Source organism: Pelodiscus sinensis, chromosome 6 (assembly GCF_049634645.1).
Source record: "Pelodiscus sinensis isolate JC-2024 chromosome 6, ASM4963464v1, whole genome shotgun sequence".
NCBI classification, from domain to species: Eukaryota; Metazoa; Chordata; order Testudines; family Trionychidae; genus Pelodiscus; species Pelodiscus sinensis.
Window position 1 is genome coordinate 81057732 of NC_134716.1, and position 23274 is coordinate 81081005.

Here is a 23274-nt window from a genome sequence, read left to right on the forward strand (position 1 = left end):
AACTACCTTCACTAAACAAGGACACTCCACCAGAAGTATATCACATCATGGAATGGGTCATCTAAATATCCCAAGAAAACCTGCTTCAATTCAGAAGAAGAAGTTACTCACCTTTGTGCAGTGTGTCCCCGTGGGTGCTCCACGTCTGGTGTCGGGCTGGTCCCGGCGCCGCAAATCGGAGCTTGCCAGAGCTGTGTTCAGCTGGACCGCGCGTGCGTGACCCAGTTTCGCGCCTTTCACCTGCCACACGCGGTCCGGCGCCCGCCAGTTCCTCCCGCTGCCTATCTGCAAGACAGAAAGAGACGAGATTCCGAAGCGGGGAGGAGGGCGGGTCGTGGAGCACTCACGAGGACACACCTTGAAGAACCGTTGTTACTGCATGAAGGTAAGTAACTACTACTACTTCTTCGGGTAGTCCCCGTGGGTGCTCCACGTCTGGTGACTCCGAAGCAGTAATCCCAGGCAGACGTGGGCTTCTGAATCATGATTCTAATAACTAGGCAGTACTGCTAAAGCTACCGCTGAATTGGAGGCGAGGTGCTGCACGATTGCATAATGTCTTGAAAAAGTGGTACTAGAAGACCTGGTCGCCACCCAGCAGATGTCACGCAGAGAGACTACTCTCACGAAGGCTACTGACGCAGCAACTGCTCGTGTCGAGTGAGACCTAGGCTGCGATGGGAGTGGCTTCTTACAAATAGCGTAACAAGTTGTGATACAAGAGACAACAAGTTTAGAAATACGCTGGGCCGATAGGGGCTCGCCCCTAGAAGGCCCTGATGTCGAAACAATGAGGCAATCCGTCTTTCGAAGAATGCGGGTTCTATCTATATAGAATGCCAAGGCTCGGCAGACATCCAGAGTATGCAGGAGAGCATCACGCTGAGAGGCATGAGGTTTTGGATAGAAACATGGCAAAACGATTGGCTCATTTATATGAAATTCTGTGCAGACTTTAGGTAGAAAGGCTGGATGAGATCTCAATATTACGAATTCATTATTAAAGACTGTATGGGGGATGTTGACATCAATGCAGCTAATTCGCTCACCCTACAGCAAGGAGGAAGAGTACTTTCATTGTAAGCATTGGCATAGGTACCATAGCCAATGGTTCAAATGGTGGCCGAGTTAGGACATCCAGCACCAGGTCAAGACTCCATGTAGGTGGCGGAGGCCTACGTGGTGGGTTAAGGTTAGCCAGGTCTTTGAGAAATCTAGTCATTATGGGATGGGAGAAAACTGACCTCCCATCGATGGGGTAGTGAAAAGCAGCAATTGCTGCCACATGGACTTTAAGTGATGACATGAAGAGTCCAGTCGCCTGTAGGTGGAGGACATAATCCAGTAAAACATGTAGTGGTGAAATAACGGGGTCTAGATGCGTGAATCTAGACCACTTGGACAGGTAGGTTTTCCTGGTGCAGTCCTTTCTGCTGTGTAGCGGGACATGCTTCACCTGGTTTGAGCAAAGATTCTCAGACGTGCTGAACCATCTATCATCCACGCGGTTAGGTGCAGAGTGTCCAGCTTCGGATGAAGAAGGGACCCCTTCTGTTGTGTCAGCAAGTCTGGTAGGAAAGGAAATCGGTACAGTGCTCAGACGGAGAACTGTAGGAGAGCTGAGTACCATGGCTGTCTGGGCCATGCTGGGGCTATGAGTATCAATCGTGCCTTGTCCATCATGAGCTTCTTGAGTACTCTGGGAATGAGCACAACAGGGGGGAATGCATATAAAACTGATGTCCCCCAGTGGAGGAGAAAATGCATCTCCCAGGGAGTGACCGCCCACTCCTGCTCTGGAACAGTAAGCTCTGCATTTCGCATTGGCATGTGTGGCAAACAGATCTATCGCCGGATGATCCCACCGATGGAAGAGAGGTAAGAGGACGTCCGTGCGGATCACCCACTCATGGTCCTGATGAAAATGTCCGCTCAGCGCATCCGCAATGGTATTGTTCACACCGGGAAAGTATGACGCGACGATAAAAATGTCATTTCGAATGCACCAGTTCCAAAAGCCGGATCGCTTCTGTACAAAGGGAGCGGGAGCGGGCACCTTCCTGCCTGTTCAAATAATACATCGCCACAATGTTGTCGGTGAGAATTCTGGTGACAGTGCCTCTTATGTGCAACTTGAAGTGTTCGCAGGCATGAAACACCATTCGGAGTTTGAGAAGGTTGATATCGAGCATCATTTCCGTCGTGGACCAATGGCCTTGGACTGTTTCTGTGCCCAGATGGGCACCCTAGTCGATAAGAGAAGCATCCATGGTAATCTCCCTTGGCAATATGACCCAAGAGTTGCAGGCATACGCGTACTGGGAGCATTGGAGATTGCAAGACCGTTTTTATCAAGTCTTGTATGAGTTGAAAACGCTCGGCTGGCAGATGAACTCTCTCTGACCGAGAGTTGAGTGGTGCTCCTATGAAGGTTAGGGTTTGCGTCGGTTGCAGACGTGATTTTTGAATGTTTACAATAAGGCCAAGGGAGTCGAATAGATCTCGAGTTGCAACTACCATGTGATGAGTCTCTGACTGAGTGTGGCCCTTGATAAGGCAGTCGTCCAGATAGGGGAAAATTGAGACCCCTTTTCTGCGTAGATGGGCAGCCACTACCGCCAGCGTTTTGGAGAACACTCTTGGGGCTGAGATAAGGCCAAACGGAAGTACCCTGTACTGAAAGTGGTCGTCCCCCACTACGAATCGCAGAAATCGTCTGTGAGCTATGTGTATTGTCACATGAAAATATGCGTCTTGTAAATCTAGGACTGCGAACCAGTCTCCTCTGTTTAGTGTTGGTATGATCTTGGCCAGCGTGGTCATTTTGAAGCGCTGCATCCGGATTAAATGATTTAGCCCTCTCAGATCGAGGATAGGTCTCCACCCCCCGGACTTCTTGGGAACTAGGAAATACCTGGAGTAAAAACCTTTCCCCCGGAATTCCGCGGGTACTCGCTCTATGGCTCCGATCTCTAGGAGGTGAAGGACTTCTCCTTGAAGAGCGACCCCGTGAGATTGGTCCCTGAGCAGGGACAGGGTGAGAGGGGTAGTGGGAGGAACTGAGGTAAAAGGGATAGTTAGGCCTGATGATATGACCTCTAGGACCCATCGGTCCGAGGTAATGCTGGCCCATTGATGAAGATATGGCCTCAGCCGGTGATAGAACAGGCCGGTGGCAGGCTTTTGTGTGTTGACCACTGGAGACGTGTTTGAGTCCTTCGCACAGAAGTCAAACCTGCTGTTTCTGAGCAGGCTGAGCTGATGGGCTATTCTGCTGCTCATGTTTGCATTGAGGATGCTGTCTAAACCTAAATTGGTCAGATCCGCATTGCTGTTGCTGCTTGTAGGATGAGTAATCGTATCTCCTTTGAAAGGAGTAGTATCGCCTGTGTTTGAAAGGCGGCGTGTACATCCCTAGGCTACGTCTACACTGGCCCCTTTTCCGAAAGGGGCATGCTAATTTTCCAGGTCGTAATAGGGAAATCCGTGGGGGATTTAAATATCCCCCGCGGCATTTAAATAAAAATGTCCGCCGCTTTTTTCCGGCTTGTAGAAAAGCCGGAAAAGAGCGTCTACACTGGCCCCGATCCTCCGGAAAAAAGCCCTTTTCCGGAGGATCTCTTATTCCTACTTATTCCTACTTCAAGAATAAGTAGGAATAAGAGATCCTCCGGAAAAGGGCTTTTTTCCGGAGGATCGGGGCCAGTGTAGACGCTCTTTTCCGGCTTTTCTACAAGCCGGACAAAGCGGCGGACATTTTTATTTAAATGCCGCGGGGGATATTTAAATCCCCCGCGGATTTCCCTATTACGACCTGGAAAATTAGCATGCCCCTTTCGGAAAAGGGGCCAGTGTAGACGTAGCCCTAGAGTCCGGAGGGTAGTACGAGAGTCCTTCCCAGAATGGAGAATCTCATCAGTAGTGGAGGCAAACAGCTTTTGACGGTGAAAGGGTAAATCTTCCAGTTTAGACTGCAACTCCTTAGGGGCTCCCACCGACAATAGCCAGGCGGCTCTTCGCATCGCAATACCTGTAGCCATGGCCCGTGCAGCCGTGTCCGCGACGTCAGCGGCGATTTGAAGCTATGTTCTGCATGCCGTGAACCCCTCTTGGACAACTGCTTTAAGAAGAGGTCTCTTGTTGTCGGGAAGGTGTTGCATAAGTTCCGGAAGCTAGGAGTAATTGTCAAAGTTATGGTTTGACAAAAGGGCAGCATAATTGGCAATTCGTAGGAGCAAGGTTGAGGAAGAGTAAATCTTACGCCCGAAAAGGTCTAATTTCTTAGTATCCCTATCCGGTAGGGAGTTTTTGAAGTGGGGCATCTTACTCTTATGGCGAACCACATCCACTATCAGTGAGTTAGGCTGTGGGTGATTGAAAAGAAAGTCCAACCCCTTGGACGGAACGAAATACTTCTTATCCGCTTTTTTGTTGGTAGGCAGTATTGATGTTGGCGTTTGCCAGATTTCCTCTGCTACCTCCATGATAGCATCGTCTATCGGGAGGGTGTAAATTCTTGAACAGCTTATGTTGTTTCACCTGGGCCTCAGTAAGTTGTACCTCCTGGGATTGCGTGACGCATTTAAAGAGATCTTGAAATTCCTTGAGGTCGTCAGGAGGTGTCATCTCGACGAGAGTTACTGGTTCATCCCTCAGGGGTATGGACGAGCAGGCATTAGGAGAAATGTCTGGGTCGGTTTCTGAGAGTTGCCCTTCCTCAAGGTCTGACATTTGTGATTGAGGGACCGGAGAACGTGGAGGTAGTGTATCCCGGAGCAGAGACTGCTTCTGAAGCTCTGAATGTACAGAACATGGGCTGATCAACCGACAGGAACATGGTGATCTGTGGTGAGATCGAGAGTGACTGTGATAAGATGATTCAGTGTAGTAAGGTCAGAGCCTGCAGATGACGAATGACTAGAAGACCTAGTGCTGCTATGCTTGACCTAGGAAGCGCTCTGTGGCGAACGGATTGGTGAGCGTGAGCGTCTTGATGGAAAACGAAATCTAGAGAATCTGTGGTGTGAGCAGCTGCGCTCCCTATAATAATGGTGGCGAGATGACACGCTTCGCCCATGATATTCCCTCTGAGCCCTTGTATGGTGTGCAGAAGTAGAAGGGTGAGGGGATGATTCCGGAGAGAAAACCGGGGAGGGAGAAAGAGATCTCCTGGACATTTGATTTAGGTGCTGCTTTAGTAGAGGCTGCTGGAAGCTGCTCCGAGCATGCAGAGTCATCAGCTGGCTGCAGTGAAGGAATCACCTGGGCAGCAGCATGCCCCTCGGGTGCCGGTGCTGAGGACAGCTCCTTGTGAGGAGGAGTGACTGCAGGGATCTCAGAGGCCCGTGCGGAGACCCTCGGTGCCGTTGTAACTGGCCCTTTAAGAAGCTCTGCTGTAGGCTGCGGTGCCGAGGGCTGCCGGGACCGGGAAGTGCCGGCCAGCTTTTTTGAAGTAGGTGCACGGGTCATCCTCGAGCCCGAGGTACCCGGCTTATCACCTGTGCTCACCCGCGATTGAGGAACAACTGGCAGGGAACGAGCAGGAGAGGCTCTCTTCCCTTTAGGAGATGGCACAGCTGGGGAAGGAGCTCTCCGCTTTTCTGGCGTAGGGTCCAAGGCAGAGGAGCCTGTTACATTGGAAGGCATGAGAGCCTTATTAAACAGGATCTCCTTTAGATGTCGCTCCCGCTCCTTGCGAGCTCTCGTCGTCAGCCTGGCACAATGTGTGTACTTTTGGGGAATATGTGCCTCCCCCAGGCAACGGACACAAGCAGAGTGCCCGTCAGAGACCGGCATTGGCTCCCCGCACATAGAACATTTTTTAAACCCGGGGGAGTCCGGCATTTTGGCACCCTGAGAGGAGTGTGAGTTCGCACCTCCTATGTGCCGCCGCTTTTGACTCTGACCGTGGTGTTTTGTTTTGTTTTTTTTTTTAAACAAAGAGCCCACAACCAAGGGCTAAACAAGAAACGGGATATAAAGCTAAAGAAAATATTATCTAAATGTTTCTAAACTTCCACTCAGGTAACCGTCTGAGGAGAAAGGGGGAGCTCTGTGTGCGACCCAAGGCGGATGAGAGGAAACTGGCGGGCGCCGGACCGCGCACAGCAGATGAAAGGTGCGAAACTGGCTCGCGCACGCGCGGTCCGGCCAAACACAGCTCTGGCAAGCTTTGATTTGCGGTGCTGGGACCAGCCCGACACCAGACGTGGAGTACCCACGGGGACTACCCGAAGAAGAAATAAAATAACTTCTGTCTGCACGTGTTGTCATTCTCTCTCCCCCACCCCCCGAATGCATACTGACTGTCATTGAACTGCTATAACCCATATTTAAAATTTTTCTTGAATTCCCCCTTTTCTAACCCTCAATCAACTCTCCTACCTCTCCAAGCTAATAATCAGAAGGCACAATCCCCACAACTCCTCAAAGGAGCACCAGACTCTGCCAAAGCAATCGATACAAAACCTGTAGACACAGTTACAACAATCAACAATCCAACAACACACCTTTCAAGATCAATGGGCCCTACACATGTTTAGCATGTGGTGTGTCTCATGCCATGTACTAAATTCCCCCACTAACAACTCTGAGGGTAAAACCAGACTGTCACTACATTCTCAAATGAATTCACACAAGAAAAGAAGGCAGGGTTTGTCTGGGATTTGAGCCCAGGATCTCTCTCACACAAAACAAGAATCATGTCCCTGGATCAGCAAGCCACATTTTTACAGGACACAAGAAAATTATAAGAGAAAAACAACCACATCACCTGTAGGTGAAAATTTTCCACAGAATGATCCCTCTATATTAATTTTCATCCTCAAAAGAAACCTGCATAACATTTTCAAGAACCTGAGCTTTGGAACTTAAAGTAATAAATGTATTAGACACTAAAAATCATGGACTGAAAAGACATACTGGATTTATGGCTTCTCACAACAATCTATAACCCATTAACAACCCCCTTTACTGGTCCTCCAATCCCCCCCACCCCCGCCACAAACACCTTCCTTTTCCCCTTACTGTAAATAGATCACATGAGATGCTGTTCCTTCTAACTATGAAAACAAAGAGATAAAAATGCAACATTTTTAAGCTATAAAAAATTACTAATGGACAACACAGGCTCCTTGTTTTCGCTAACTCTAAAAAGCATTTGAATACCACAGTACCTGGCACCGTATGAGAATTTATATAGAAGACCTCTACCAGAGGAATATGATCTGCTCAAAATTTAAATTCAAATGGTTTCAGAAATATGACATTTCCGCAGGGCCGGCCCACAATATTTTGGCACCAGAGGTAGGGAGCTCAAATGACACCCCCATGCCTGCTCGCTGCACCAGCAGCGGACACAATTTTCTACACTCTGGGTCCTAGTGGCGTCCCCCAGAGTCTGGCACCTGAGGTGGCCGCCTCAGTTCACCTCATGGTAAGGCCAGCTCTGCATTTCTGCAGTGAGAAAGAGGAGACCAGAAAGAGGAAGGTATGGGATGGGAGAGGGGAGAAATTACAGCAGGACATTTTCTAGAATTCATTATAGCTACAAAATACAAAAAATTGGAGTTTGTTAATACTTATTCTGAACTGTTTTTCTGAACACATCTATGACATTTCATGCAAGTTGAACTGTAATGACTAATTTTTTTAAATGAAGTAAGGGATAATATGCTCAAAGATAAGGCATAAAATATGTGGGCCACACAGACATCAATGTACTTGGTATGATTTTCAGATATGCCTAGCATTTCCTGATACCATTCACTTCTGTGCAAGTAGCAACTGCATCTTTTAAAATTAATCCAGAAAGATTCTGTTTAAAGATTCAAATGCCTAACTTTAGGAATAGAGGTTTAGACATTTTGGCCGGATGTTATATTGAGGGGTGAGAAGCCAGAAAGCGGATAGTTCATTTATAAGCAACATAATTTTGAAAAATATATAATTGTACATGTAGTCCTAAATTAAAAAATGAAACTGCTCTCAGCAATGAAAAAAAATGTGTTACAGTAATTCCATTCCACCCTCCACCACATTAAGAAAAGTTTTGATAGATTACCTGGTAAAAATACCATCTACAACACCAACTGTAGACTCCTCTGCGGGAACATAGGAACCTATCTGTGCCATGATCGTGATCAGTGCAACTTGTTTTATGTAGGAGCTCTTTCCACCCATGTTGGGTCCAGTAATTATCATTACCCTTTCTTTGTCCGCCTGAAAAATGCAAAACAACTGGTAAAAATACAGTACTAAGATAGAGTGCATATTTAATTTACAGTATGTTTTACAATGATTTACATATGAGATATATGTACAAAAGATACGCTCTCCGTATTTAATATGTCGTCTACACCATAAATGTCTTTTCCTGAGAGAAAGAGGAAGCAGCTTCAAAGAATTATTAGCAGAAGTAAATAACTGTCATTTTAAGAAACCATTTAACAGGACCACCCACTTTTGTTGCTCCATGTATAGTGTAACACTAGTGAGAATTCCCTTAATTTCATAAGAATGCTTGGCCAGCTTTTGAAAGGGTTGTATTTTCTAATATGGTCAGAAATGTATCCTTCAACCACATAAAAAAGTGCTACTATAAGGTTGCAACGCCCAATGTTTTACAAATTACTACTGCAGCATTAGAACAGGCATACTGGGTCAGACTAATGTTCTATCTGGCTAAGTGTCCTGTCTTTCGACAGTGGCCAGTACCAGATTCAGCAGAGGAAATGTATAGAACAAGACAATCATCAAGTGGGCCAGTCTTGGTTTCTACCTATCAGAGATTTAGGGACACCCAGTGCATTGGGTTGTATCCCTGACCATACTGGCTGACAACCACTGATTTGCCTATCCTCCACAAATGTACCTAATTCTTTTTTGAACCCAGTTACTTTTGGTCTTCACTACACCCTTTGACAATCAATACCACAGAATGATTGTGCGTAGTGTGAATAAGTGCTTCCTGCTGTTTTAAACCTGCTGCCTGTTAATTTCATTGGGTGATCCAGGGTTCTTTTGTTACATCACTTCCTTATTTCCCTTCTTCCATACCATTCATGATCTCATAGAACTCTATCATATTCCCCCTTTGGCTTCCTTCTATTCAAAATAAACAATCCCAGTGTTTTTAATCCTCCTTACATGGAAGCTGTTCCATATCCCCATTTATTTTTGTTGCCTTTCTCTGTAGGTTTTCCAATTCTAATTTTTTTTTTTAGATGAAATGACCAGAATTGTATCCAGGTGTGGGCATACTATGGATTTATATTTATATTTTCTGTCTTATTATCGATCTCATTCTGTTACTTTTTTGACTGCTACTGGACATTAAGTGGATGCCTTCAGAGAATCCACAATTACTCCAAGATCTCTTTTGTGAATGGTAACTGCCAATTTAGAATGAATAATTTTGTATGGCTAGTTGGGATTATTTTTTTTTCAAATTTTGCACTTACCAATACTGAATTTCATTTGCCATTTTGTTGCCCAGTCACCAAGTTTGTAGAGAAGTTGAAAAGACATCTCACAATCAGTTTTGGATTTAACTATCTTGGGTAATTCTGTATTATCTGAAAACTTTGCCATGTTACTGTTTACCCCCTTTTCCAGATCATTTATAAATATACTGAACAGCACTGGTTTGGGTATGGATCCTTGAGGACCACACTATCTACCTCACTTTACTATGAAAAACTGATGGCTTATTCCTATCTTTTCCCCCCTATTTTTTAACCAATTTGTGATCCATGAGAGGACCTACCCCTTTATCCCACAACTACTTAGTCTGCTTAATAGCCTTTGGTGTGAGACATTTACAAAAGATTTTTGAAAATCCAAGTACACTACATCCCCTGACTAATCCTATTCCACATTCTTACTGATCCCTCAAGACTGTTGACTCCTCCCAAACATACTATGTTCATCTATGTGTCTCAGAATTATCTTTTTTACTGGGATAAATCTGGCCCACCAAGAGGATTGATTTAGCTCATGGAGGCCCTGCCGCTGCCTCACACCCACACCAATTAGGGTGTGGAGACAGGGGGGAAGCGCATGAAGTTTCCTCTGCACTGGCGGAAGATTTTGTGCACTCCCCCTGATTGACCTAGGGGCGGGGAGCACATGAAGTTTCCTCCTCCCTGCACCCGCCCTGCAATGAGCATGCTGCGCTTTGAAACGCTACATGCTCATGGAAAGGTGGGAGGACACTTTGTACACTCCCCCACTTCCAAGCCTTTATTAGCCTGGGGGCAGAACAGGGAGTGTACAAAGTCTCCTCCCACTGCCAGGAGCATGGGCACCTAGGGGAAACCTCTGGGGAGCGGCAAAGGCACTTCCCCACCCCCAGACCAATCATGGGGGAGGAATAGCTCAGTGGTTTGAGCATTGGCCTGCTAAACCCAGGGTTGTGAGGGGGCCATTAAGGGATCTAGGGCAAATCTGTCAGGGATGGTATTTGGTCCTGCCATGAGGGCAGGGGACTGGACTCTCAAAGACCTCCCAAGGTCCCTTCCAGCTCTATGAGACAGATAGATAGGTATATCTCCATGTATTAGGGTCTGTGGGTGAGGAAGCAGGGAAGTATCCTGGCTCTGCCCTGCCCCTTCTACTTGAGGCCCCACCCCTTACAGTGCAACCCGGGGCCACTTTCCCTGGTACTGATGTTAGGATCAATGGCCTGTTATTGTCAGGATCACCACAAGAACCTTTTTAAGAAAATCTGCAATTTTGTATTTGAGTTTCTTCAGAATCAGAATTCTTGGGTGAATACCATATGGGCCTTATGACTTATTGTTTAATTTATCAATTTGTTTCAAAATCTCCTTTATTGAAACTTCAGTCTAGGATAGTTCCTTAGATCTGTAACCCAAAAGAATGGGTCAGGTGTGCTAATCTCCCCCCGCCTCCCCAATCCTTTGCAGTGAACATGAATGTAAAACATGTATTTATTTCTCTAATGGCCTTGTCTTCCTTGAGAGCACCGTTAGCATCTTGATAATCCAGAGGCCTCACTGACCATTTATAATTTGTATACAAGAATTTATCAAATGTATACATATCTAGTTGTTTACCTTCATGTGATATAATTGAAGGGGATTCTTTTTTGTTTGGCAGTTTCTCTTCAGTTCTGACTTGTATTTCATCAAGTTCTAGCCTCTCCTTTTACTAAGATCTAAAATAGCCCCTTTAATAAAGCCTCCCTAAGGAATGTTTCTGTCCAGGCCATCTACTCCGCTGCATCTGTCAGCTCCCTCGCAGTCCTTATTTGGACTGACTGTTGTGTAACATCAATATTTTTTTCCCTTCAAAAGGGCTATCATGATAACACTTTAAAAGGTGTTGCAAATGTACCAATATTAACTGCCAATATATTTAAAGATTCACAGTTCCATAACTTAGTATTTTTAAAATGGGTCCAAGTGATTAACACTTAGATCTAATTCTCATAATTTCTATTTTTAATTCCAATTAATTAAGTTATATTATTTAAGTTATTTCTGTACACAAAAAAAGAATAAAGGAAATACAGTAATTCCTCATTTAACACTACAAACGTGTTATGCGGGGTCAATTTTCCCATTGAAAATAATGGAAAAGGTGGGGGTTGCGTTTCAACTGGTGGTGTCTGTTGGGACCGTGACATAAGGTTGGGGGAGAAAGGAGACTGGGTTACAGCAGGGAGGGGAGGTGTTTGGCTCTGGGGAAGGGAAAGGGAGGCGAGGGGAGTGGGATTGGGTTGGAAGAATGCCCCTGTGACGGGTCTGCCAGGACCCGCACTGTGTCCAGCGAGGGGGGGGTCGCCGGGGAATGGCACGGCGAGCAGCTAACCCTCCGCCGCTTTGCAGGGAGGCAGGGGAAGCCCCGTGCAGCCGCTGGCAATGGTGGGGAAATCGTGTTATTCTGCGGACGGTCGTGTAATTCAAAAAACATTCCCTAAAAAAAAAAATTGTGCTATCGCGAAAACCTGTTCAGCGGGCAAGTGTTAAATGAGGAATTACTGTATAATACTTAGCATGGTACTTATAGGACTCCCACAATCATAATATCTGACCACCACCAAAACATTTGAAAATGGAAATCTATTTCTTATTTCCCAGCATATGGAAGAGATAGCTTAGTTATATAAATATGCTTTGAAATAATAAAACCAATTGTTAGGTTTAAAGTCTCATCATAAACTTGATATAAACGAAGAATAATTTCTGAATACAGGCAGTCCCCGGGTTACGTACAAGATAGGGCCGCTGCTGAAACTGACCGCCAGTTCTGACTTACATACAGATTCAACTTAAGAACCCCAAGCTTCCCCAAGTCAGCTGCTGCTGAAACTGATGAGCGCTGATTCCAAGAAGCCTGGGGCAGAGCAACTCTGCCTCGGGCTTCCTGTAGTCAGCGCTGGTCAGTTTCAGCAGCGGCTGACTTGGGGACGCCTGGGGCAGAGCAGCTGGGGTGCTGCTGGGTTGCTCCAGTAGCACCCCTCGGCACTACTGGACCAACCCAGCAGCACCCCAGCTGCTCTGCCCCAGGCGTCCTGATTCAGCCACCGCTGAAACTGACCAGCAGCGGCTGAATCAGGACCTGGGGCAGAGCAGCTGGGGTGCTGCCGGGTTGGTCCAGTAGTGCCCAGAGCGGGTGCTGCAGGACCAATCCGCAGCGCCCCAGCTGCTCTGCTCCAGGGTCCAAAACAAAACCCTGGTCTGCTGGGGGGGGGCACACTATCTGCGCCCTCCCGCCCCCCCAGCAGACCAGGGACACGGGGAGCAGAGCAGCAGCGGCAGCGGGGTGCTGCGCCTCTGAGGCTTTGCTCTGGCAAAGTCTCTGAGGCGCGGGACCCCCCCCGCGGCTGCGGCTTCAGTCCCGGTGCCTGTGGTCTGCTGGTGACGGTCCCCAGCAGACCACAGGCACCGGGTCTCAAGCAGCAGCAGCAGCGGTTCCCGCGCTTCTGAGCCTTTGCTCTGGCAAAGCCTCAGAAGCGCGGGAACCCGCCCGGTGCTCCTGGTCTGCTGGAGCAGCTTACGAATGGGGCTTTCTCGCCCCGGAGCTCGCAGGTACCAATCCGCTACTTCGACCTCTGGGGCGAGAAAGCCGCGTTCGTAAGTGCGGATCCGACGTAAGTCGGATCTGCGTAAGTCGGGGACTGCCTGTACTTTTAAAAGGAGATCAAGGGAGAAGGGGGACATGCTCATGTTATGGCCCTAACAGAAAGACTCTAGCAATTGTTTCAGGCAAATTTAAAAAAAAAAAAAAAAGCACATTGAAAGGCATAGTCCACTGATGATTCAAACTTATATTTGAAATTAGAAGCATTTTGAAGAAAGAGGTTCCTACCTACCATCCACAGAAAAGTAAAGAGCTGAAAACACCACTAGAATTAACACTGACTATACCAACATCACCCAGATTTTATCTATTGCTTCTGTAACAAATGAGTTGCTAAATTACAAAATTAGAACACGGCTAACAGAAAAAACACAGGATAATTATTGAATTAATGTCAGATCTTTTAAAAATACCGTTTGCAATGAGTTTTGAGTTGCAGAAATTTTTAATGTTCATTTTGCACTGAAGTCACATAAAATACTTTTATATCAACATTCTAGAATAGCTTTGAAAAATAATTCACATGTAAATGTATGCAATACAAAGTCGATTATACTTTACCATAGCAACAGCTCCATATCTACACCTATAGTAAACTTAGAAAAATATATTTTTAACCTACTTCTGAACATCAGTTGCCTTTGCACACTATTTTTTTTTCCCTGTTTGTACAAACCAGAAGTATAATATTACAAAAAAAAAAAAAAAATCAAGCTGAATAGTTAGTAGCAAGGCTTAAAAGATTTTGCAATTCATGAGAGATTTCAAGTTTCTTAGAACAACTTAACACATCTCTCCCCCCCCCAAAAATCATATTACATATGTTTGTCAGAAATATGCATATAAAATAAGAATATAGGACAATATTTTACTGCATTAGTTATATGATTATATAAATCTTTTATAGTAATGCATGTGCAGTCTACCGAATCATTCTGTGATATTACCGAGAGAACAGTAATCAGAGCTCCAAGATTATAAGGTGGGTTCAATTAGTGCCATACACATTTTTAAAGTACAAAAATGCTTTTAATCTAGTAAGAAGTAAAGAAAATTTAGAGTACAAATACTATCTAAAAGGACTGAGAAAACTGAAAACTTAATGAGAAAACTGTTATGATGCAATTCATGCAATTTTGTATACAGGCAGTCCCCGAGTTACGCGGATTCGACTTATGTCGGATCCGCAGTTACAAACAGGGCTTTTCTCGCCCTGGAGGACGGGAGCGGCGGGACGCCCAGATGCGCCGCAGTCCGCCGCCCCCATCCTCCGGGGCGAGAAAAGCTGCTCCCCGTCTCCCTGGTCTGCAGGGAGACGGGGAGCAAAGCCTTGGAGCACGCCCACAGCGGGACAGCCCGGGCGCGCTTGAGCTGTCCCCCTGCGGGCGTGCTCCGCGGCTTTGCTCCCCGTCTCCCAGGTCAGTAGACCAGGGAGACGAAGCAAAGCCGTGGAGGACTTGGGCGGTCCCGCCACCCCCGTCTCCCTGGTCTGCTGGGGGGGAGGGTGCAGCTAGGGCTCCCCCCCCCCAGCAGACCAGGCTTTTCTTGCCTACCCCTGGGGTAGAGCAGCTGGGGGCTGCCGGGTTGGTCCCGCAGCGCCGCTCCGGACCAACCCGGCAGCACCCCAGCTGCTCTGCCCCAGGCGTCCCCAAGTCAGCCGCTGCTGAAACTGACCAGCGGCTGACTACAGGAAGCCCGAGGCAGAGTTGCTCTGACCCAGGCTTCCTGGAATCAGCCGCTGATCAGTTTCAGCAGCAGCTGACTTGGGGAAGCTTGGGTTTCTTAAGTTGAATCTGTATGTAAGTCAGAACTGGCGTCCAGATTCAGCTGCGGTTGAAACTGATCAGTTTCAGCAGCGGCTGACACCAGTTCCGACTTACATACCGATTCAACTTAAGAACAAACCTACAGTCCCTATCTTGTACGTAACCCGGGGACTGCCTGTATTGTCCACTTTAAGTTTGTAAATAACAGTAATAAGGGGGAAAAAAAACACATAAAAAGTTTTGAAATGCAGCTACCACCTCTATATAGTCACTGGGTACTAAAGTAAGTACACCTAACTATGGCAATAACATTTAAGATAATTAGCAGATAGCCATCATATCTTCCTTAGAATAAATAACTTACATTCCAGTTTTCCTAACCCTAAACGTACTGAATTTTGATTTCACTTCTTCAATTTGTTTGTGCCACTAGTCAGAATGATATTGTAAAAGTGTGCAACTGGCCTTCTGAAACCTGAAAAAATGCAGACATCAAACAATGTGGCAAAACAGATGTGGACACGGATTCAAGTGATATCCTTCTGAAATGCAATCAAGCTGCCAACTGTATAATTAAATGATTTAATTTCTTGGGTTAGAAGCAAATTCTAGAATCCTTCCCGTGATTGATATTCAATCCCTCATTATACCCCATACTTACTGATAGGTTGGTGCTGTTCGGAACATACTGATCTTGTTCTCCTAGGAGTACATCAATCACAGGATGTCTGCCATTTTTTATAATTATTTTTTTCCCTTTATCTTGTACAACTGGTCTGCACAAAGAAGTAGACATCAATACATTTTTCATTACATTAATGATTTAGATGTATCATGAGGAAATCTTAAGAGGGTATAAGGAAGGAAAGTATTACAGCAAACTGATATCTTTTCAATAAGCCAGAAACAAAATGCAAAAATAATTTGAGCTTTAAGTTTCTCATGTAATACTATACTGAAGAGAATGTGAGATATAAATGTCATTTTCTGTTATAAATTGGTATTTTTTATTCTCTTCTGTATTTTTTCTTGGAATGAGGAAACTCCTTGATCTGTAAATACATTGTCTAGATATGAAAAGGACTTTAAAAACTGATATGGGTCACAAGGAGAAGAGAGATCCCTTTCATTTTCCAATCCACATATAGGCTGTGCAATATTCAAAGGTTTACTGCTTCACATAAAATTATTCCTATTAGCCTTAATTTTCAGAATGATGGATTTGATGAATAGGTCAATCTGCCATCAAGTGAAAGTCTAAGCTGTTAGGAAAAAAGCAAGAATATCATGACGGAGGTGCTCGTATTTATACATATAAACCAGAGACTTCAGTAAAACAGTTATGCTCCTAATGTAAAAATTAACAATGGATACGTCTGAAAGCTGTTCCCAAACAGGTTTAATATTCCTTACAACAAATAATCTACATATACAGGAAACGATGGTGATTATTTAAAAGATCACTGTCAAAGATGGGAAATGAAAATAGAAATGAAAATATATTAAAAATTTTAAAATATAATCCGAACTCCCCAATCTGTTTATATTCTTTTTACCCATAGAAGGCCATTTAAAAAAAACAAAACAAAAACAGAAAATATATTTTATTGTACAAACTTTTTTTGATGAAAAACACAGGTTTTGGAGCTTAAACAGAACTCTTCTTCAGGTCTAGGAAAGGTACTCAAGGCCAAGCTTACAGAGTTAGGTTGACATAATGCAGCTGACATCAATCTAAGGGTATGTCTAGACTACATGCCTCTGTCGCCAGAGGCATGTAGATTAGGCTACCCGGCATAGGAAAATGAAGTGGCGATTTAAATAATCGCCACTTCATTTACATTTAAATGGCTGCCGTGTGGAGCCTATCAGCTGTTTGTCGGTTCAGCGTGGTAGTCTGGACGCTCTGCGGTCGACATCAAAGGAATTTGTCGACCTCCCTGGTATTGAATGGCCATTTAAATCGCCGCTTCATTTTGCTATGTCTAGTAAACTCATCTACATGGCTCCATCGATGAAGCCATGTAGTCTAGACACACCCCAAGAGACATAGCACTTAAATCAATGTAGTTAGGTCGACAAAGTGTCTATGTAGACATTGGCTTGCTTACATTGCCTGTTACTGCCTGGTGCTGAAAGCTGGAACCCCGCACCCCCAGGGCGGACTGCTAGTGAAGCAAACCTCCAGCTGTCAGCCCTGGGATGATGTGGTTCCAGCTATCAGTGGCCTACATTTAAGTCAGTGTAAGCGTTCCTTGTGAGGACTCAGCCCACAAATAGAAGGATCAAAGTGTGGACATGAAGAGCCTATTTTATTATACCCCGCATCCTCAGCCCCCTCACTCACCACCCACTGAGACCTCGAACACCCCAGACCCCTCACTTACCCCTTCCACTGAGATCTCACACTCCCAGACTGCTCCTGCTCCCTCCCCTGCTCTTGCACCCTCCCCCCCATGGCCAGACACCTACCCCAGAAAGAGGGGGGTTGGCCAGCCCCCTGGGGTATTCTAAACATAAAAAAAAAATCTTATATGAATAAGCAAAAAAAATTCTCTCTTCATATTTATCCCACTTTATACCAATATTGATAGTTTAAGAAGAGATTTTATATGGTACATCAGCTGAGAACTACCAAATTGAAACAAACTTAAAACTCATCAACACTGCAGACATTTCAGGACCTGTTCACTAGGAGCATAAAGTTTTGGCCCCAAACCTATACAGATTTCCACAAATTTAATATGAAACAGTGTGAGCAGCCCCTATGCATGTATGAGTAAACTGTTGATTACAAAATGCATGACTGTCTAAAAACTTAGTTTTGTCTTTGAATTATATAATTCCAGTTATAAGCTCACCAGGGCTAAGACCATGCCTTACTTTACATTTGTAAAACACTGTTAAAGCTTACAATACAGTCAACATATTTAACATTACATTTTCCTGTACAAAGTCAAATAAAAGCTTATTTTAATATTCTGTGCCTTTTAAATCAATAAGCAACAGTTTAAAACTGATTACCTGCAATAGTCCCCTTGTTTAGGAACCTTGGCCAATGAGAAAATGCAGTCAATAGTTGCTAGGTGACCAACCGCTTTCAACACAGAGTGATAATGTTCACTAAAATTACTATACATGTATAGAAGAGGGAAAATAATGGATGAATAAATAACTAAATGCATAAATAAAGCAAACTTCATATGAATCCACATATACTGTCAAAATGTAGCCTTTGCTTGGCTCGGACATGGCTCTTGTGATATTCAAATTACGCTAAAATAAAATTGCCCAGCAGTTTGTTAAATTTATAAAGTCAGAACTCAGCCTTATTCATGATGTACTTTGTATTCACAGTGTAACCCTGGATTTTTTCTGTACATTAGAAAGACCATAAAACTAAATTACTCAGCTAGTATACAAAAGGTCTGCAGCTGATCCTTGCAGCCTAATGGACTCTACAAAAATGCTCCAGTTTATCACAGTGGCCAACAGGATGCTTTTGCTCACTCAAATTGTAAGTAAGTTACCATAAGGAAAAATTCAAAAAAGTGTCCAGCCACAGGAGCTCTCCAGGATCTCTTAGAAAACAATCATAATTCCATTTCCTTGAGTATGCATGTATGAAGTTAACAGAAGTAAAAAAGTTTTCAGTAAACTCATGCCCTTAATCTTAATACACACATGCCCTTAATCCTCCCTTTCCTGTTAATTTACAGTAGAAACATTTAAAGGTATCTTTTGTTTCACTTGAAAAATTGGAAGCACAAAGGATATACAGAACGTGCTGAGGAAACAAGAAGTTCAAAATATGTAAGATGGTTTTCTACAAAGTAACCCTCCTTCCCCCATCTCTATACTGCTCTTAAAACAAAATCAGGGAAATTCACTCAAGTGGAAGGCAGTTTGAAGGGGAAGAACTCAAAACATTAAAAATGGATCATAAAAGAAAATACCTGAAGACCAAAGATGAGAACCAAAGTTTAGAGGCTTTAGGCAAAAAGAATGTGAGTCTAATCAGTATCTGAAGAGGTGTAAGCCAAGAAGTTGGAAGAATAACTTTTAAACTCCTATGAAATTCAAAACTCACTTCTGATTAACTAAGAACAATTTGAGTAAACTCTACTTAGATGCAGACTTCCAGCATACGTAAATAGGGAGGGGCAATTTATTAAATTATTTTTCAAATGAAAGCACAATTATAGATGATAAGATGGCTAAAATCCAAGATGTATATCTGCAGAGACTCTGAACAGTTATATGAAACATTAACTCTGGATATTCTTCGCATCCTCAACAACAACAACAAAAAAACAACCCTTATCAGTATTATTATATTAGAAGATTTACCCAGCATTGTTCGGGTTCTTAGCTCAATTAAGTTTTGTTTTTCTTCATTTAAATCATTGCTCTTGGTTGGGGTTAGGACTAAGGGGCTCAGGATGCAGGCTACCCTGAGCAGAGAGGACACTCCAGCCCCCCTCTCACTTCAGCTGCTTGGGCCCAGGTGAGAGGCGCCTGTCCATGGCTACTGCAGCTGCTGTTTTTCAGTTATTTTGAACTTGAACAATAAAATCACTGACATCAGTTTCACTTTCCTTTATAAGCAGTTTTACCTTTCAGGTTCTTAATGCTGCAATATTTAGGTTTAAACATAACTCACCATTATTTGTTTGTTAAAAACTGATTTCACTGGCATTTTAAAATACCAAGAAACATTCCTGTCTTAGGTTTGATAAACCTTATTTAAGAGCTTTAAATTTAGGACCATATTTTATAGTTTTTCATATGGCAGTCTACAAGAAATCTGATGAGCAATTTCTTCTTTTCATTTTGATAAACGTTTTCTTGTCTTCCTTTCAAAACTAGCAAAAAAAAAAACAAAAACAAAAAAAAAACAAAAAAAACCCACCACCCCAAAACAAAAAGCCATCAAATTCTAGTTTTCATTGTAAACTCACTCTAAAAAATTTAGCCATTCAGCATTGCAGTCAAGGACTAGCTGCTCCCGGAGCTGATTCAGATGTCTGTAATTTTCTACAATAAAAGGAGAGTGGAAACGGCTGACAGCTTTTGTGCTAGAAGAGAGGAAAAAAAGCCAAATAGGAAATCAAGGTTACTAAGCAATCAGTTATGCCATCAACGTGGAAAATTAGACTGTGAGCCTTGAAAACAAACAGATGTAAAAAAAAATGAATGTTCTATTATTGTAGTATTGAACTCTGCTGATTTAAAATATTTTTTATTGTAAATATAGTACATGGTTACTATGGTGCAGTCAGTGTAGAAAGCTTTTGAAATACATTTAAGAATGTAATATTAATAGCTAAAGAGAATGGTATACAATATTCTGCTTAACAGAGGTTTATCAGCTTTTAAAAAGCACAAATGGGTGACTTTTTTGGATTATACATATAACGAACATCAAACAATTTCACAATTATAACTTCACTGAGAAAGACTTATTGGTAGCCATAGCAAAGTTAGTAAAAACAGACCGGCTTGCATGAATGCTAGTTTGATCTTGGACACTTATTTAAAACTGAAAATATCTTTTTTTCACATTAGCACACATTTTGCAAGTTATAGAGTAAATATAATTTATTGTGCAAACCTTAGTTATAGGCTGCTGTATATACTATTGTGGCTCTTCTATAAACCAAAGTACACATACCTAGTGCATGCTTTATGATGCCCATTACTGTACTAAATATTAAATATTATCCCTCTCTTAATAACATTGACCATTCAAGTGCTCAGTGACCTTGTTAGTCATCTTTGCAGGAAAAAAAACAATTAGATCATCCAGTCCAACCTCGTCACATCTAGCAGAATTCTTCTTTCCACAAAAATATCTAAAGCAATTCTTATGTAACCTAATCAACAAAGCAAGGACAGTTTGCATGCATGAGTATAAAATGACATTTAATAACAATGAATTCATTCAGATATACAAATGTCACATCTTTAGATGGCTAAGGTTATAGCCTGTGAATATATATAAAATCATCATAATTAAGTTAACACACATACACCTACACACCCCAAAGTTCCTTCTAAAGTGTGCGCCTGCACCGTCGTTCACAAAAAATTTGAGTCCTACTCAACTCCTCAGCAGAGCCATAGTGGCTGCTCAGCTGCTCCTGAGTGGGGCTGTGTGGTGGTCTGATGCCCTGCACCAGGAGCAGCTGAGCAGCCACCACGCGGCCCTGGTCCCAGCTTCAGCTCTTCTTATTTGAAGAAGCCCAGATGGGAAAGAATCTGGGAGAGGACTATAAAACAGAGGAAGTTGACTAATACGGAAACATTTTCAATATTACTTTTCTTTTTATTTAACTTCATATTGAACAAACATTTAAAGTCATGCACCTTGTTAATTATTCCTTGTTTTACTATTCTTTCTTCCGTACCATTTTTAAATATATTTTTTAAGATATTTGTTAATAACCACGGTGGCACACAACCGAACAAGCACACATGACTTCAACACTGGTGCACAATACAAATCTCACTCCACTCATGGATGGAAAATCTTACAGGGAACAATGACACATACCTATATATATTATGGAATACAGATTATTTTTCTGTTAAATATTTTTTCCAGGAATTCAACTTGCCAGTACTTTACAGAATTTACTATAACAGTTTAAATTAGAGGCTTTTAAAATTGCTTTCAAAAACTCTTTAAAGGTAGGGCAAACAAAGATACACACGACCTATTTTTTAATCATAAAATAATTATATTATAGTTCTGTCTATGTGCTGGACTAAAACAAAAAAATTAAGACACTTTTACATACCTGCCAACCTTAATCCAATCAGAGGGTATAGAAGATATAAGTGAATTCTTGACTTCTATCATAAACTGAAATAAATAAAAAAGTTACACATTAAAGATGTGATTATTAGACAGACTATTTAATAAAGTTTTTCATACACAAAAACATCTGTGTGCAAGAAACATTATTTGACTCTTGATACAGGTTGGACCTCCCTGGTGAGACCCAGATGAGGGATTTTGCCAGACAGGGGAGGTTATTTCTTGCTCCTCTGCTATCAGCTCCCTCTAACCCTGGACCAGCCATCAGCTTCCTTCCCATTTCCCCCATGGCACCAGCCTCGCTGGCCTGTTGGTTCCCCCACGTCCTTCCCTGCTATGCTAGGCAGCCTAGCTCCCTGAGTTCCTGGCCCCGCGGGGCAGCCATACTGCGGAGGACTGACCTCCTGGCACTGAGGGGGAGCCCTGTTGGGTTGTGCCTGGCTGCCCCGTTGTGATGCACCGGGCAGCCCAGCAGCGGGGAGCCCAGCCCTCCACCGTGACTCTCTGGTTCTGGAACACCCGTGGTCCTGCCGGACAACAGATGTTCAACCTGTAGTGTTCACAATATGTTGAACTGAGTCTACATGTTTAGGAAAAAAACAACCCAGCCCTGAACACATTCAAACTGGGGAGATTTTGAAGAAAACATCCTTTGAGCCTGTGAGAGCTCTGCACCAAAAATTGATCTTTTTAGTAGTGATATATACTGAATATATATATTAAGACATGTAGTTGGAGTAGATTAAATAATGCCCCATGCATAAAACCTTTTAGGTTTTGTGATGGATAGGAGTCATGCTGGCTAGGACACAGTGACGAAAGAGTTAAAACTCAGGTAGCTAGGGAGTATTGCAAGGGAGCCAGAAGAACCAATGGGATACAGTTCTGAAATTTGAATTGTAAGGATATGCCTGCCTGCCTATTCTCTTTTGTGTGAGTTTCTTAAGCCAGGAGATGGGAGAAACAGGATGTTTTAAATCAAGGCAGGATTACCATGCCTCCAAGGAATATTGGGCATAGAAATGGACTGGACTTTGAAGTGGATCATGAGTAATAGGGAAAAATGCATATTTAGTCACAATCAGGTTGTTTCCTTTGTTATGTTGTTGGTTAATTTCTCTGTGCTAATCCATGTGCACCCATTCCCCTTTTCATTGTATCTAAGATGAAACCCAGAGAGACTATGTTTCTCTGTGTTTTAATTTGTTTTTCTTAGTTGCTCTGTATCATTTAGCAACCAAGTATGCGCTTCATCAGTCTGTTTTGTTGAGTTAATAAAATCACCTTTTTTAAGGCATTGATGATTCAATTCTTGTGTCCTGGAAGGTAACATTAGGTCTGTGGGTATGTTTGCCTAGACTGAGAGATCAGCTATCAGAGATTGCAGGGATGTTTGGATTTTTGTTCGTTTTGTCGTCTTTTTCCAGCTTTCTTGTGGTAAAAGAGCTTGGGATGCTCCCTAGAGGTGTTTAAGTCTCGGCTTGACAAAGCCCTGGCCGGGTTGATTTAGTTGGAATTGGTCCTGCCTAGAGCAGGGGGCTGGACTTGATGAACTTCTGAGGTCTCTTCCAGTTCTAT

The 23274-nt window shown here is 43.4% G+C and overlaps 1 protein-coding gene across 5 annotated transcripts in view; it reads right to left on the reverse strand.

Moving 5' to 3' along the window:
- Positions 1-23274, reverse strand: part of MSH3 (mutS homolog 3) — a 224647-nt gene that overhangs the window by 53516 nt on the left and 147857 nt on the right. For all 5 annotated transcript variants that reach the window (XM_075932217.1, XM_075932221.1, XM_075932220.1 and 2 more), the window contains 5 exons: positions 21677-21741; positions 19835-19951; positions 17898-18005; positions 15535-15649; positions 8063-8220 (listed from right to left, as the gene is read on the reverse strand). In XM_075932217.1, the coding sequence (XP_075788332.1) occupies positions 8063-8220; positions 15535-15649; positions 17898-18005; positions 19835-19951; positions 21677-21741 (563 nt within the window). The remainder of the gene's footprint in view (positions 1-8062; positions 8221-15534; positions 15650-17897; positions 18006-19834; positions 19952-21676; positions 21742-23274) is intronic.